The 12,191-nt window shown below is 38.2% G+C and overlaps 1 protein-coding gene across 1 annotated transcript; it reads left to right on the top strand.

Moving 5' to 3' along the window:
* Nucleotides 1–7,972: 7,972 nt before the first annotated feature.
* On the top strand, nucleotides 7,973–11,722 carry pdyn (prodynorphin). Its single transcript, XM_053643613.1, has 3 exons — nucleotides 7,973–8,690; nucleotides 9,538–9,673; nucleotides 11,090–11,722. Exons 2-3 carry the CDS (start codon nucleotides 9,557–9,559, stop codon nucleotides 11,669–11,671), a joined length of 699 nt encoding a protein of 232 aa, XP_053499588.1. The 5' UTR covers nucleotides 7,973–8,690; nucleotides 9,538–9,556; the 3' UTR covers nucleotides 11,672–11,722.
* The last annotated feature ends 469 nt before the right edge of the window (nucleotides 11,723–12,191 follow it).

The following is a 12,191-nucleotide window of genomic DNA, read 5'->3' as shown; positions in this document are numbered from 1 at the left end:
AAAGGAAGAAGAATCTGCTCTCCAAAAAAAAAAAAAGAAAAAAAAAAAAAAAAACCCTGAAACTGCATGTACCAAACACTACTTAAGTGAAGATCACGACTATTGGTGCAATACTCTCAGGACAAAACCAAGACCTTTGACCAAATAACACATCATAATCCCTATTTTGATTGGACTGTGCTATCTGGGTGACCTAAAATTATTAGACCACTGCAGACCAACATCCGGTAAATAAAAATCATCTGCTAATGATGGAGTTAACCCAGGTCCACATTTAAATCTAATCCAGTCAGAATAGGGCAGATTGTACATGTCATTAACTATTGTTAGCTTAGCTAAGCATTGCAGTATGTAGATTAACCAGCCAAGCACTGAAACCCCAAGTTCGATTTGGTGCAGGTGCAGCTTGGAAAAAAAAAAAAAAAAAAAAAATCTTATTTCAAAAATTAAAATGAAGAATTTGTTACATTTTTATGAACTGAAATGCAAAGGTAGATAATTATTTACCTAACTGGGAGGGAATTTAAAGGGCTTAACATTAACTATGTAGACAGAGTGCTTGTTTTGGCATTGGGTTGCCAATTATGTGCCCAAACCCTGTGGTCCACCCATCCATCCATCCATCCATTTTCCATACCATTATCCTTCACAGGGTCGCCTGGAGGATCCCTATCACAGGGAACTCGGGGAACTCCACAAATATTTGGCCATATAGTGTATTTACATACAGTACATAATACATATTTATCTTAAAAAGTCTAATCTAATTCACAGTTCATCAACCCTGCTCCTGCGCATTTGAGGATTTTCCCTACTTCTGACACACCTAATCCAACTACTCATCTAATTAGCAGCCTCCCTGAGTTGAAGTGTATGTGTTCAAGCAGGAAAAATGCAAACATGTGCAAGACAGTTGGTTCTCCATGACTGTGATCTAATATATGCAAAATTGCCAACTGGCAGTCCACAAAATACAAAAAAAAAGATCAAAATATCCCAATTCTTCTGGAAAGTCTCTGATTTGGCAACACAGGTGAAGTATGAATTTTTGAGCAGTTCAGGATTGGGAGAATTAGGAGGAAAGGAGAGGAGGCATGTCCTGATGGAAATGAAAATGGAAATAAAAAATGCTGTTCCTGGAACACCAATGGGATGTTGATTCCGGAAACATGATCTCCGGGCTCATTAAATGGGTAGAGTTATATATACAGTGATGTACACAGCACTCAGTATAGATATCTTCCTTCCTTGAATCCTTAATATCTTTTTACCGGAACGTCACTGGAATGTCCGAGGAACTCCTCATACTTCAACATGGTGTGTAAATGATCCGTTTCAGTAAAGACATTTTTGAATATACACGAGTGTGAACGTAGGGTGACGGGCAGGACAGTATGAGTTGCGCTGTGTGAAAGGGCATGTGGTGGAGATACCGTTGTAGCTAAGAAGCGGAGGATTGTAAACACAAGCGGTGGGGCAGCTGACCGCATAAACCTCCTGCTTTCGCAGAAGTGACCACGTCGGTAATTGGGATTATGTTTGGACAAGGGATTAATGATTTATACAGACCCAAACAGAGAGGAGGGGTCCGAGCTGCACTCATCACATCCTGAACACGTGCAAGAATGTTTCAGTTTCCTTGCTCATTCTTTCATTTTCACTCACACACACACACACACACACACACACACACACACACACACTTACTTCCTTTCTCTGCTTTATATTCCAGGTTACTCAGGGCTTCCTGTGCAACACTCATTCATTCCAAGAATGACGCAATATGAGTGATGCTTCATTAAGCCTCGCATCACACATTCGTCCATTCATCTATCATTCCGTTCAAGTGTGTGCTAATAAGTTGTTTTTTCCCCCTTTAAAGCGTAAATTGCTCAGTCCCTCCAAGATTTTGCGGTTTTGAGATCACAGGAATTATTGTGAAATGAAGAAAACGCAGCAATCGTTGCAAATATTCGCAAATTTTTCGCAACGTTTGCGGAATTTTTTTCGAAAATGTGGGCTAAAATGTGTCGTATGACGTCATCACAACGCGCATTCAGCCAAAGCCCTCTTCGATTCACATGCTTTGAACATGAGTAGAGATAAAGGGTCTCAGTTTCTGACAAGCATCACTGTGAAAGACCACACAAAACAATATTCGAGAATGCAAGTAGATTTCCGCAAAAAATCTCAAAAAAAGGTTGCAAAATTTGCAAAAAGCCGCTGCAAAATCAAGACTATTTGGCCGCAACAATCGCAAGAAAAGAATACCTCCCCGAAATCCTGTACGGACTGATTACTGCGCTAACATACGATTAGGTTTATTTATTTGACCTGCTTACCTGTAAGATAAACCCGATCCAAGCCACAAAAGATCTTTCAGATGAAGATTTCTCTAATGGTGAGTGTGGCGAGGAAAAACTCACCAAGACGACACCTTGAGAGGAACCAGAGTCAAAAGGGAATCTCTTCTGGGATTATATTATAAATCAGTACATTGTACAGGTGTAGAAGACTTGCGGATGAGCACAGGACAGTCTTTATGATCACAAGTACATATCTACAGAATTCAGGTGAGTCACACGTGCAGAAAGCATCGAGATGAATCAGGGAGGGTGTGAAAAAGTATTTGCCTCCGTCCTGATTTCTTCTGTTTGTGTAGGTCTCATACTAAATTGTTTCAGAAATTAAAACAAAATCTAAGATAAAACAAAGGCAACCTGAGTAAACTCAAAATACAGCTTTTAAATGATAATGTTTATATGTATATTGAAGCAAAAAAATTCTCCAATACCAACTGGGCCTGCATGAAAATGTATTTGCCCTCATAGTTTCTAATTCCCCAAATCTATGAAACTGCATTCATAACAGGGTTGAGCTGGACTAGACGAAACCAGGCCTGATTACTGAAAACCTATTTGATCAAATCAACACTTAAATAGACCTTCCAGAATAGACCATCCAAGAGCACAGCGACGACTCATCCAGCAAGTCACAAAAGAGCCAAGGACAACATCAAAGGACCTATAGGCCTCTCTTGCATCAATAAAGGTCACTTTTCATGTCTGCATGAACATCAGAAAGACACTGGGCAAAAATGGCATCCATGGAAGAGTGGCGAGATGAAAACCACTGCTAACCCAGAAGAACATTAAGGCTCATCCGAATTTTGCCAAAACACCCCAAGATGATCCTCAAACTTTTTGGGAGGACATTCTGATATACACAAAAACAGGAGAAATCAGGATGGGGCAAATACTTTTTCTCAGCACTGTAAGTAGCGCAGTGCATAGGTTTGCAGTATAATACCACAAAAAATCCAATCCATAGTGGGATATCTAATGGCTTAGGTAGGAGTGAGAATTAGAAAATCTTTAAATTGTGAAAATGATTGGATCTTTGTTGTGGCCTTTAATTCAGTGACTTTTAGGTAAAAACAAACACTGTTTGAATTTAAAGTCCCCAGGAAGTACCTTGAAGCGGGCGGCGTTATTCGACGTGTTGACACAATTTTTTTTCAACTGAAACAGGAAGTCGGGAGGGACACATTAGCTGCATTTACATGGACAACAATAATCCACTCTTAACCCTATTAAGACCATACTTTGATTAAGAAACTACCATGTAAACAGCAATTTTTAATTACCTTAATCTAATTAAGATCATACTCGAGTTAAGCTTTAATCGAATTAAGACAGGTGGAGTACTCCTGTTTTAGTCGCATTATGGACGTGTATTACAGACATGTAAACACCTTAATTACATTATGAACGTCGTGTGAGAGTTTTCACTGCATTTTGCGACAGGACACGATCACACACGGCAGTTGTCAACATTTTACGGCGAACAAGAGAGTTCGGCTGCGTCCCAAACCGCATGCTTGCCTACTATAGGCCTGTAGTGGGGAAAAATACATGTATCTCGGCTACTATATAGACGGTAAGTATGCGGTTTGAGACGCAGCCCATGGCTTCAAGCAGTTGTCTATTAGCACGTAAAGCATGACAAATAATTAACTGCACTTAAAGCGTTCGTAAAAAAAATTTAATAAAAACACCCAAAACTGTATACGGTACCATAATGAAGACGAACTGTATGTTGATACGTGAAATTCTGGAGGGACGTCGGACGGCGTGGTGCGGTGACGTAATGACACAGGCTATTAATCTAATTATGTTCTAAAACATGTAAAACGGGAACATGACAGGAGTATTCTAAAAGCGACTCATGTAAACACCTTAATCACATTATTATCTCAATCAGAGTAAGATCAATAATTAGATTACTGCTGTCCATGTAAACGTAGTCATTGACTGGCTCCTCCCCCTTTTTAAATAGGCTTTAAAGCTATTTTATTCTAATATTTCGAGATCCTGGATTTTTGATTTCCGTGAGCTGTAATCCGTAATTGTTAGATTTCCATGTATCCCAGGAATCTCAGGTTATGCCTGTCAGATCTTCCGTCATGCCTTCCAGCCTGTTCTACAATTACTTCTATTAACTTTTAGTTCTGTGCTGCTATGAGCTAGAAAGTGTGATTTGCCTCAGAGCATTTCAGATCGATCTGTGGAGCCTAAGTGAACACACACGGACACATGCATGCTCAAATAGACATCCGAGTTTATTCATGCAAACCAAGAGTATTTATACACATTGATAACAAGCAGTGCGTGGACGGTTTCTACTGGTCCAGGTGTCAGACAGATTTAAACAAAACACAGAGCACATAGTCATAATACAAAATAAGTCCTGTGTCATGCTGACACGGAAATACATGTGTATTTCAAGGACATAGCTATAATCAAGGATAGCAGTTGATCAGCTTATTCAAAGAGGTAATTAAATGAATACATTCATCATAGGTATTTGATAGCAGTTCATAATATAAGCGAGTACATGATATAAGAGAATTTCCTTTCAGTAATCATCGAGATTTATACAAAAAAAGGCTTGAAATATTTCACTTTATGTGTAATGAATCTAGAACAGATGAAAGTTCCATTATTTTAATTAAATTACGGAAAAATTATATACACGACAGAACATATGTGATCGTTATCCTCCCTCTCGTTGCCCCAAAATAAAATCTGTCGGAGCTTTCAAGATGAAGGAGTTCAGTGTGAGTCAGTGTGTTTTCCTCACACTTCAGATCTCACCATAATGACGAGGAGTACTGTGACTAGTGGTGTCTGTTTCTTTCATTCTGAAATCATATTGTGTGCTGCTATATGTGATCCAAAGTTCTCAACAGTTCAATATGAAATGAGTCACAGAGATGTTTCAGCTCGATATGATGGATTTCATTACCTGGAAAACAGTCCAATATTGAGTCTGCTGTTTTATTATTATATTTTTTTTGGTTTGCAAAGAACAAAGATGTATGCATGTAGGAATAAAGAGAAGGAGACAGAAAGACAGAGAGAGTGAAGTAGGTCTAGGTCTAGTTGAAAAATTCTCCACTACCTGAGTATTTGTTTTAAAGCAAATAATCAAAATTACATCTTATAAATGTCCATAAACAATGAAAAAGTGCATCATACTGACAGTGTGTCTATGATGTACAGAATCTTTTATTACTGTTATAAGTTATACAGTAAACATTGGGAGTGAGAAAGGTGGATTTAAGGAGAGGATAAATCAGAAATGTGTGTGCACCATGGTGACATTGATAAACATTTTGATGAAAAATATCTCTCCCTTCACCAGCGCTCAATTTTTTTGCTCTAGTTTCAGGTGTTTTGTGTATATTTTGAGATGTAGTTGGGCTGGAAATGTAGCTGAGAACCCTACACCAGTGTATTTTATCAGAAAGGGTTATAAGTAGAACTTTTCAGGAAGCTAAGAGCACTAAACAAATCTAAGAGCACTAAAAAAAAAAAAAAAAAACACTGAAGAAACTCTTCAAAGGAAGTGTTATAAAGAGTCAAAACATGTACTGGAGCACTGTGGAATGCAGATCTCTCACAGGAAGTCCATCATCAAAACCTTTATCAAAAGTGAAGGTTTTTTTACGTCATGTCTGAGAAGATGGTTTTGTTTTTCCAATCAGCGAGAGATATAATAACCACACTATGCTTATGAGAGGTTGCCTAGAAACTCATTAGAGATTCATATTGAATCAACATGAGCTTTTTGCAGATTATTAAGAGGATGGGGAAATAATCATGCACCGTGCTATTTTATATTACTAAAATATGGTGCAATGATGATCTGAAATAATTGTTCTTCTTGAACTCTTTCGAGCAAAAACAGAAATGAGATAAAACTTTCTAAAACACAAGTGGACCACCAGGAAGGCATCTTGATAGGACGATACATACGGAGCTCCTGTTGCGTGTGCAAGTGTATACTGATGTCACTGTTGGTTCTAACCTTTGACTTTCATCAAGAACTCTTTGAGTTGTCTGCTTCTAAGTGTTACACAGCTGTATGTTATTAAATTTGTATTATAAAAATTGTAATGTATTAATTTTAACTATTGTAGCTCAGATGAATAATGGCAGCCATGTTTTTTGATTGTAGATACTGGATTTAATGCTGATGCCAGTTGTTGTAGGATGAATACAGGATGAATGGAGCATCTCTCTACAGAAGAATGGATGTAAAAAGTTGTTTTGCTGTGCTGTAGAAACATTTGAACCCTTTTTCAACAACACCTTTTTTACACCCTCCATTTTTCCAGCTCAGAAATATAGATAGCAAGCAATCATAGTAAAATAAAAAATAAATCCAAATAAAAACAAATTATAAGCATCAAGAAACATGTCAGGTTTGTGTTTATGTATGGACATTGGTTTCACTGTGTCAGGTTTTTTGTTTTCTTGTCAGGAAAACAAAGCCATTGGTAAACATTACTTTTGCAGAATAACATCACTTATGTTAAGAATACAACACTCCAGGATGTGCTGTTGTAGGACAATAATCAGCAGTGGTGTGGTGTGATGAAGTAGGTTATTTTCTAATAACAGCAACAACCCCCCCCCCCCCCAAAAAAAAAACCCAACAACCAATCAACCAACCAAACAACCAACTAAACAACCAACCAACCAACTAACTAAGCAACAAACCAACCACGCAAGGAAATAAACAACTAACCAAGCAACCAACCAACTACACAACTAACCAACCGACTAAATAAACAATCAACCAAATAGACAACTAAAAAAAACAACTAGCCAAGCAACTAAACTATTAACTAAGCAACCAACCAACCAACTACACAACTAACCAACCAACTAAATAACCAACCAACTAAACAACCAACCAAACAAGTAAACCACCAACCAACGAAACAGTCAACCAACTAACTAAACAACCAACCAAACAAGTAAACCACCAAACAGCCAACCAACTAACTAAACAACCAACCAAACCAACCAACTAAACATCTAAATAACCAACTAAATAAACAACTAACCAATCAACCAACCAAAGAACAAACAAAACCCTGGCAGTTTGCCAGTGCTGACATTTTTGTTCATTTATTTAAGAACATACTTTGCCTTTTGTCAAGGTCAGGGTCAGGGTTAGTCCCAGGGTTAGGGTTAGGCTTAGGGTCCAAGGGACTACAGATTAAATAATAAAAATGTTTTGTAGTGTAATCGTGTAATCGTTTCTATGGTGCCGTTTTCTGTAATGTGTTTATTTAACGTTTATGGAAGGAGTCTCCAGTGTATCCAATGTATAAAACACTTCAGGACGTGCAGTTAATGGAAAATAATCAGCTTTGTGGTGGTGGTAACTCTGCTTCGCATCAAGACGCAACACACCACGCTGTTGTTTAATGTTTTAATCTTACATAGAATATTATTAAACAAATCCCATACAAACTGCAAGAACAAACCATGAATCCAAGTAAGCTGTATACATTTGAGTTGCAGTTGCGTTGCTGTTTGTTTATCTTATTACTTGTTTTAGGTCTTATTTTATTGATTTACATTATTTTATTCGATGTACATCACTTTGGTCAGCGCAAATGGCTGAAAATGTGTTTTATAAATAAATCATTACTGCATAAGATTGAACATTATTTATGCGTGATTTGTAGAGTTCATATTCTTCCTGCCAAAGATGAATCGAACGAATCAGTTCAAAAGAATCGACTCGGTCAATTGAACCGAACTTCCCATTATTAAATCGGTTCAACATGCGGGTATGGATTTCTAATAGCATAATTCCTAATCACGAACTGCGGTGCAACCAGTAAAATGCTTTGCGTCATGAACAGACATCTCCAAACGCACTGAGTTTATCTGTAACACTGCTATGAATTAACCCAACCCTGTAGGTGTATATTTCTCACAGAAAGACAGAGTTAAAACACTGAAACACGGGGTATTTTGCTACGCAAAACGTTACAACACTTCCTTAAGGGTCGACAGGATCCTTTGTGTGTCAAGTGAATGCGTAAAAAAGGAGGGTGCGTAAAAAGCGCGCAGGGTGGTGTGTGTGTATGTGTGTGTGTGGGTGTAGGTGTTGGTGGGTGCTATGTTCTTGTGCGATTGGTCAGATGAAGGCGGGCACTGTGATGCCAGTGGGTGAAAGGAAGGTGGGCAGTGGGCACAAGGAGGAATAAAGAGGAGAGCACAGGAGAGACGAGCCTGCAGAGGGAGTCGCACTACTCGCAAACTGTTTCGTTTCCCAGGAATTGCATTAGCACTTGGTGAAAAACAAGGGAGTGAACAAACCAGGTAATGTTCATTATTATTTATTTCTAATTATAGTTGAATACACTGATGCGTACATCATGTTTGACCTACTCTCAGATTGGCAGATTATTATTATTATTATTATTATTATTATTATTATTATTATTATTATTATTTATTCAATCAGATATCTAATAAACAAGAAAGTAGTGCTTCTTATGCTTATGCGCCTGGGGTTCTAGATTTTAGATAAAGACGCACATCAGTTTGCAGTTTTTCGTGTATTTTCTGAACTCCACACTTCCGTTTCTTTACGTTTAGACTGATAAAAAAGGCTAAATGGCACCAGGTTGCATCTTTTGCACCTTACCTGGAAATGCGCATATACTGTAGGCTAGTTTACCTTATTATTGCTTAGAGGAGAGCTTTAAAGATGCACTAAACACACCTTTCTATGTAAAAGATACAAACTACAGGTTGCTGGAACGAACCCAGTGACAAGAAAAGGAACAGTTTACTACCATGTTCTGTACAAGAATAGGTTACAGTCTGTATAGAGTGCGTTTTTTATTTAAACATTACATGCGTAAATTAATTCCTGTAACATTTACGCATGCTTTGTAGCTACATATCCACTGTGATTCCACACTTGAGAGATTTCTCTCGTGCATGTACCTTAATTTACAAGTAGTAATAAACCTGAACCCTCTGATTTTAAGATCAAAAACACTGTCTGTTTTCAACTAGGTCGTCTTTGCATTATTATTATTATTATTATTATTATTATTTTTAAATTAAAGAATGATCCTGAATCAGAGGTCAATTCTTAGGAGCAGAAGAATTCTAACTAACTGTGTTTCTTTTCCAAATTTCCTGCTCTTCTATACAGGATCTTCAGGAGACATAAGATGGAGTGGTACGTGCTGGTGTTGGTGCTCAGTTTGCCCTCTCTATCCTGGGCTGATTGCTCTGAACAGTGTCTAAGATGTGCCCTGCACATCTCCGACTCACCGCTCAACCTGCTGGTAAGATCCTTGTGCTGCATCAAGGAAAGCACCTGTTGCTGAGCAGAGCGCTTTAAAATGTCGGCGAGAAGAAAACAATCAGGACGATTAGGACTTAAAAAAAAACAAAAACAGGATCCAGTCTCTTTTGATCATTTTATTTTTTAGAAAAGAAAACGTTGTACTTTCAGGGGGGAAAAAAGGGTACCAAATTGTACATTTCCTTGTTGCTAAGGTAGTACCATTATCTCGTGTACCTTTAATATGTATTTTCATATTATGGGAATGTGAATATAGCTAGTGTACCTATGATTTTTAAAATGCATAACTGGACCATAATGTCCTTTTAGTGTAAATTTTACCGGTACAAAATGTGCCTGCTTAAGGGTACTGCCTAAATGACCAGGAATGGTACAGTTTAATACCCTTGTTTTCTGAAAACGTACAGCAGGATGGGTTTCTCCAGCTGTTTCTTCCTCTTCGATCCATCCATCATAGAAAGATTTTCCACTCCCCGGTTCACTGGGGTTAAAGTCTAGATTGGATTTTGCCAAAGCCATGGGATAAAACTCATTCAATACTGCACCCTCTTAGGAAAACGGGTAAATTCTATTGCTTGCAGTTGGGTGGTAGAGTCAAGAGTACTGCACTTTTTGAAGCATTAGTGTGTAGCCTATGTTTTACCTGGAAAGGGGCACGTACTGTAGGATTTAGTATAAAAGCTAATTAAATGTTCAGTTACATTAATTGTAACGGTACGCTATGATCACTTTAGACGGAAAAAGGATACACACTAACAGTACGACAGAAATACCCATGATGTGGCAAAAGAAAGGGAATATTTCTGAGAATGTTGCCTTTTCACTCAGTAAAAGTTTAAAGGTTAAAGCACTGATATTTTCTGTATTTGTGTTGGAACTCATTTATAATTTTTTTTTTTTAAAACTGCTATAAATATGCTATTCTAAAACAATTGTATGGCTATTAAAACAATTGACGGGAATGCAAATATAGTGTGCCTATGATTTTTAAAGTGCATAACTGGACTGTAATGACCTTTTAGTGGAAATGTGAAGGGTACAAAATGTGTATGCTTAAGGGTACCCACCCTAGGAGATATCTATTTGACAATCTTGAAAAAATATGGAAGGAGTCTCCAGTGTCCGCACTTTGTAACAGTCAATAAGGTTTTCATCGCATTCCGGTTTCGCAGTAATCTTAACAAGCTGTGTTTTTCCATCTTATTAACTTCAAGAGAGGGAAAACAACAGAGGCTAGAGAGGGAACAACTGTTTATAGTTGAGATAATGTATAATTAATAATAACAGGAATGCTGTTATAGGAAAACAATGAACTTTGGGACTGTTTTCTTTCTTACGTATCTTATCCTTTCCAATGTTTCTCCACCCCCAAACCCTACCCCACTCCCCCAATCAGACCTGTACGTTAGAGTGTGAAGGTGCGCTTACATCTAGCAGCGAGCTGGATCGGTGCGAGAAGATTTTATGGGAACGACCCGAGGACGACCCGCAGGAGCCGACGACGTCAAACCCGGTCAAGCGTTACGGCGGATTCATCAAAAGGATCGAGAAAAACAGAAAGAACCTGCTCACTTCGCCCTGGAGGGGGAACGCTATAGAAAAAGGGTCACTGGCAAAGAAATACGGTGACGCCATGTTAAAACTGATCGAGAGAAACGCACCCGAGCTGACCGAGGACGTTGAAGGGGAAGACGTTACCTCCGAGAACGAAATGGGACTTTACGACAGTACGTTTCCTCTGAACGAGGTGAAACGTTATGGTGGCTTCCGGAGAAAGTTCGTTCCCAAAAGAAGCGAGTCTGAAGAACAACCCGGCCAACAGGAGCTGCAGAAGAGATACGGAGGCTTCATGAGAAGAATCCGTCCTAAATTAAATTGGGACAACCAAAAGAGATACGGCAGCTTTTTACGGCGCCATTTTAAAATTTCTGTGCGATCCGACGAGGAGCCTTCGTCATACAACGAATTTGGTCTTTAGGGTGTTTTGTATTTAAAAAAAAGAAAAAAAAAAGTAGCTGAACTTATACAGGCTCATGAAGTCTCACGACTTACTGTTGTACTAGCCAAAAAATATGCTGCTAAACGTTTGGACCCTGTATCCACTGTACCACCTGCTCTTTACGGCCTTCATGTATTAAAATGACTCCACCATTTTTGCTGTTAGATGTAAACAAATATGATGCGTGCTGTATTTTAATGCTTGTTTTGAAATGACAATAAAGGCCGAGACCTTGATTTGCCAGACTTTGTGTTACTTAAGAGGATCCTGAAAAAGAGGATAACTAAGTTAAATAAATAAACAAACAAACAAACAAAAAAACATTTTGTGGCTCCACCTGCTGGTCAACAACAGTACAACATGTATACTTGTGTATAAAATGCATAGAAATATATATAAATACAAACTAATTTGAGTGGATTAGCACACTCTTGTTGTAGGGTTCTACATAAAATGTTTAAGTGGTTTCTGCACGAAGACAACCAAGAAAAACTCCCGA

This window comes from Ictalurus furcatus, chromosome 15 (assembly GCF_023375685.1).
Source record: "Ictalurus furcatus strain D&B chromosome 15, Billie_1.0, whole genome shotgun sequence".
Taxonomy (NCBI): domain Eukaryota; kingdom Metazoa; phylum Chordata; class Actinopteri; order Siluriformes; family Ictaluridae; genus Ictalurus; species Ictalurus furcatus.
Note: the sequence above shows the minus strand (reverse complement) of the source record. Positions and strands in the feature narration are given on the sequence as shown.

Bases quoted from the DNA above. Each gene is read 5' to 3' on its own strand.
- pdyn (XM_053643613.1), top strand. From the start codon at position 9,557: ATGGAGTGGTACGTGCTGGTGTTGGTGCTCAGTTTGCCCTCTCTATCC. The intron at 9,674-11,089 runs GTAAGATCCTTG...TCCCCCAATCAG, and splicing joins ACTCACCGCTCAACCTGCTG to ACCTGTACGTTAGAGTGTGA.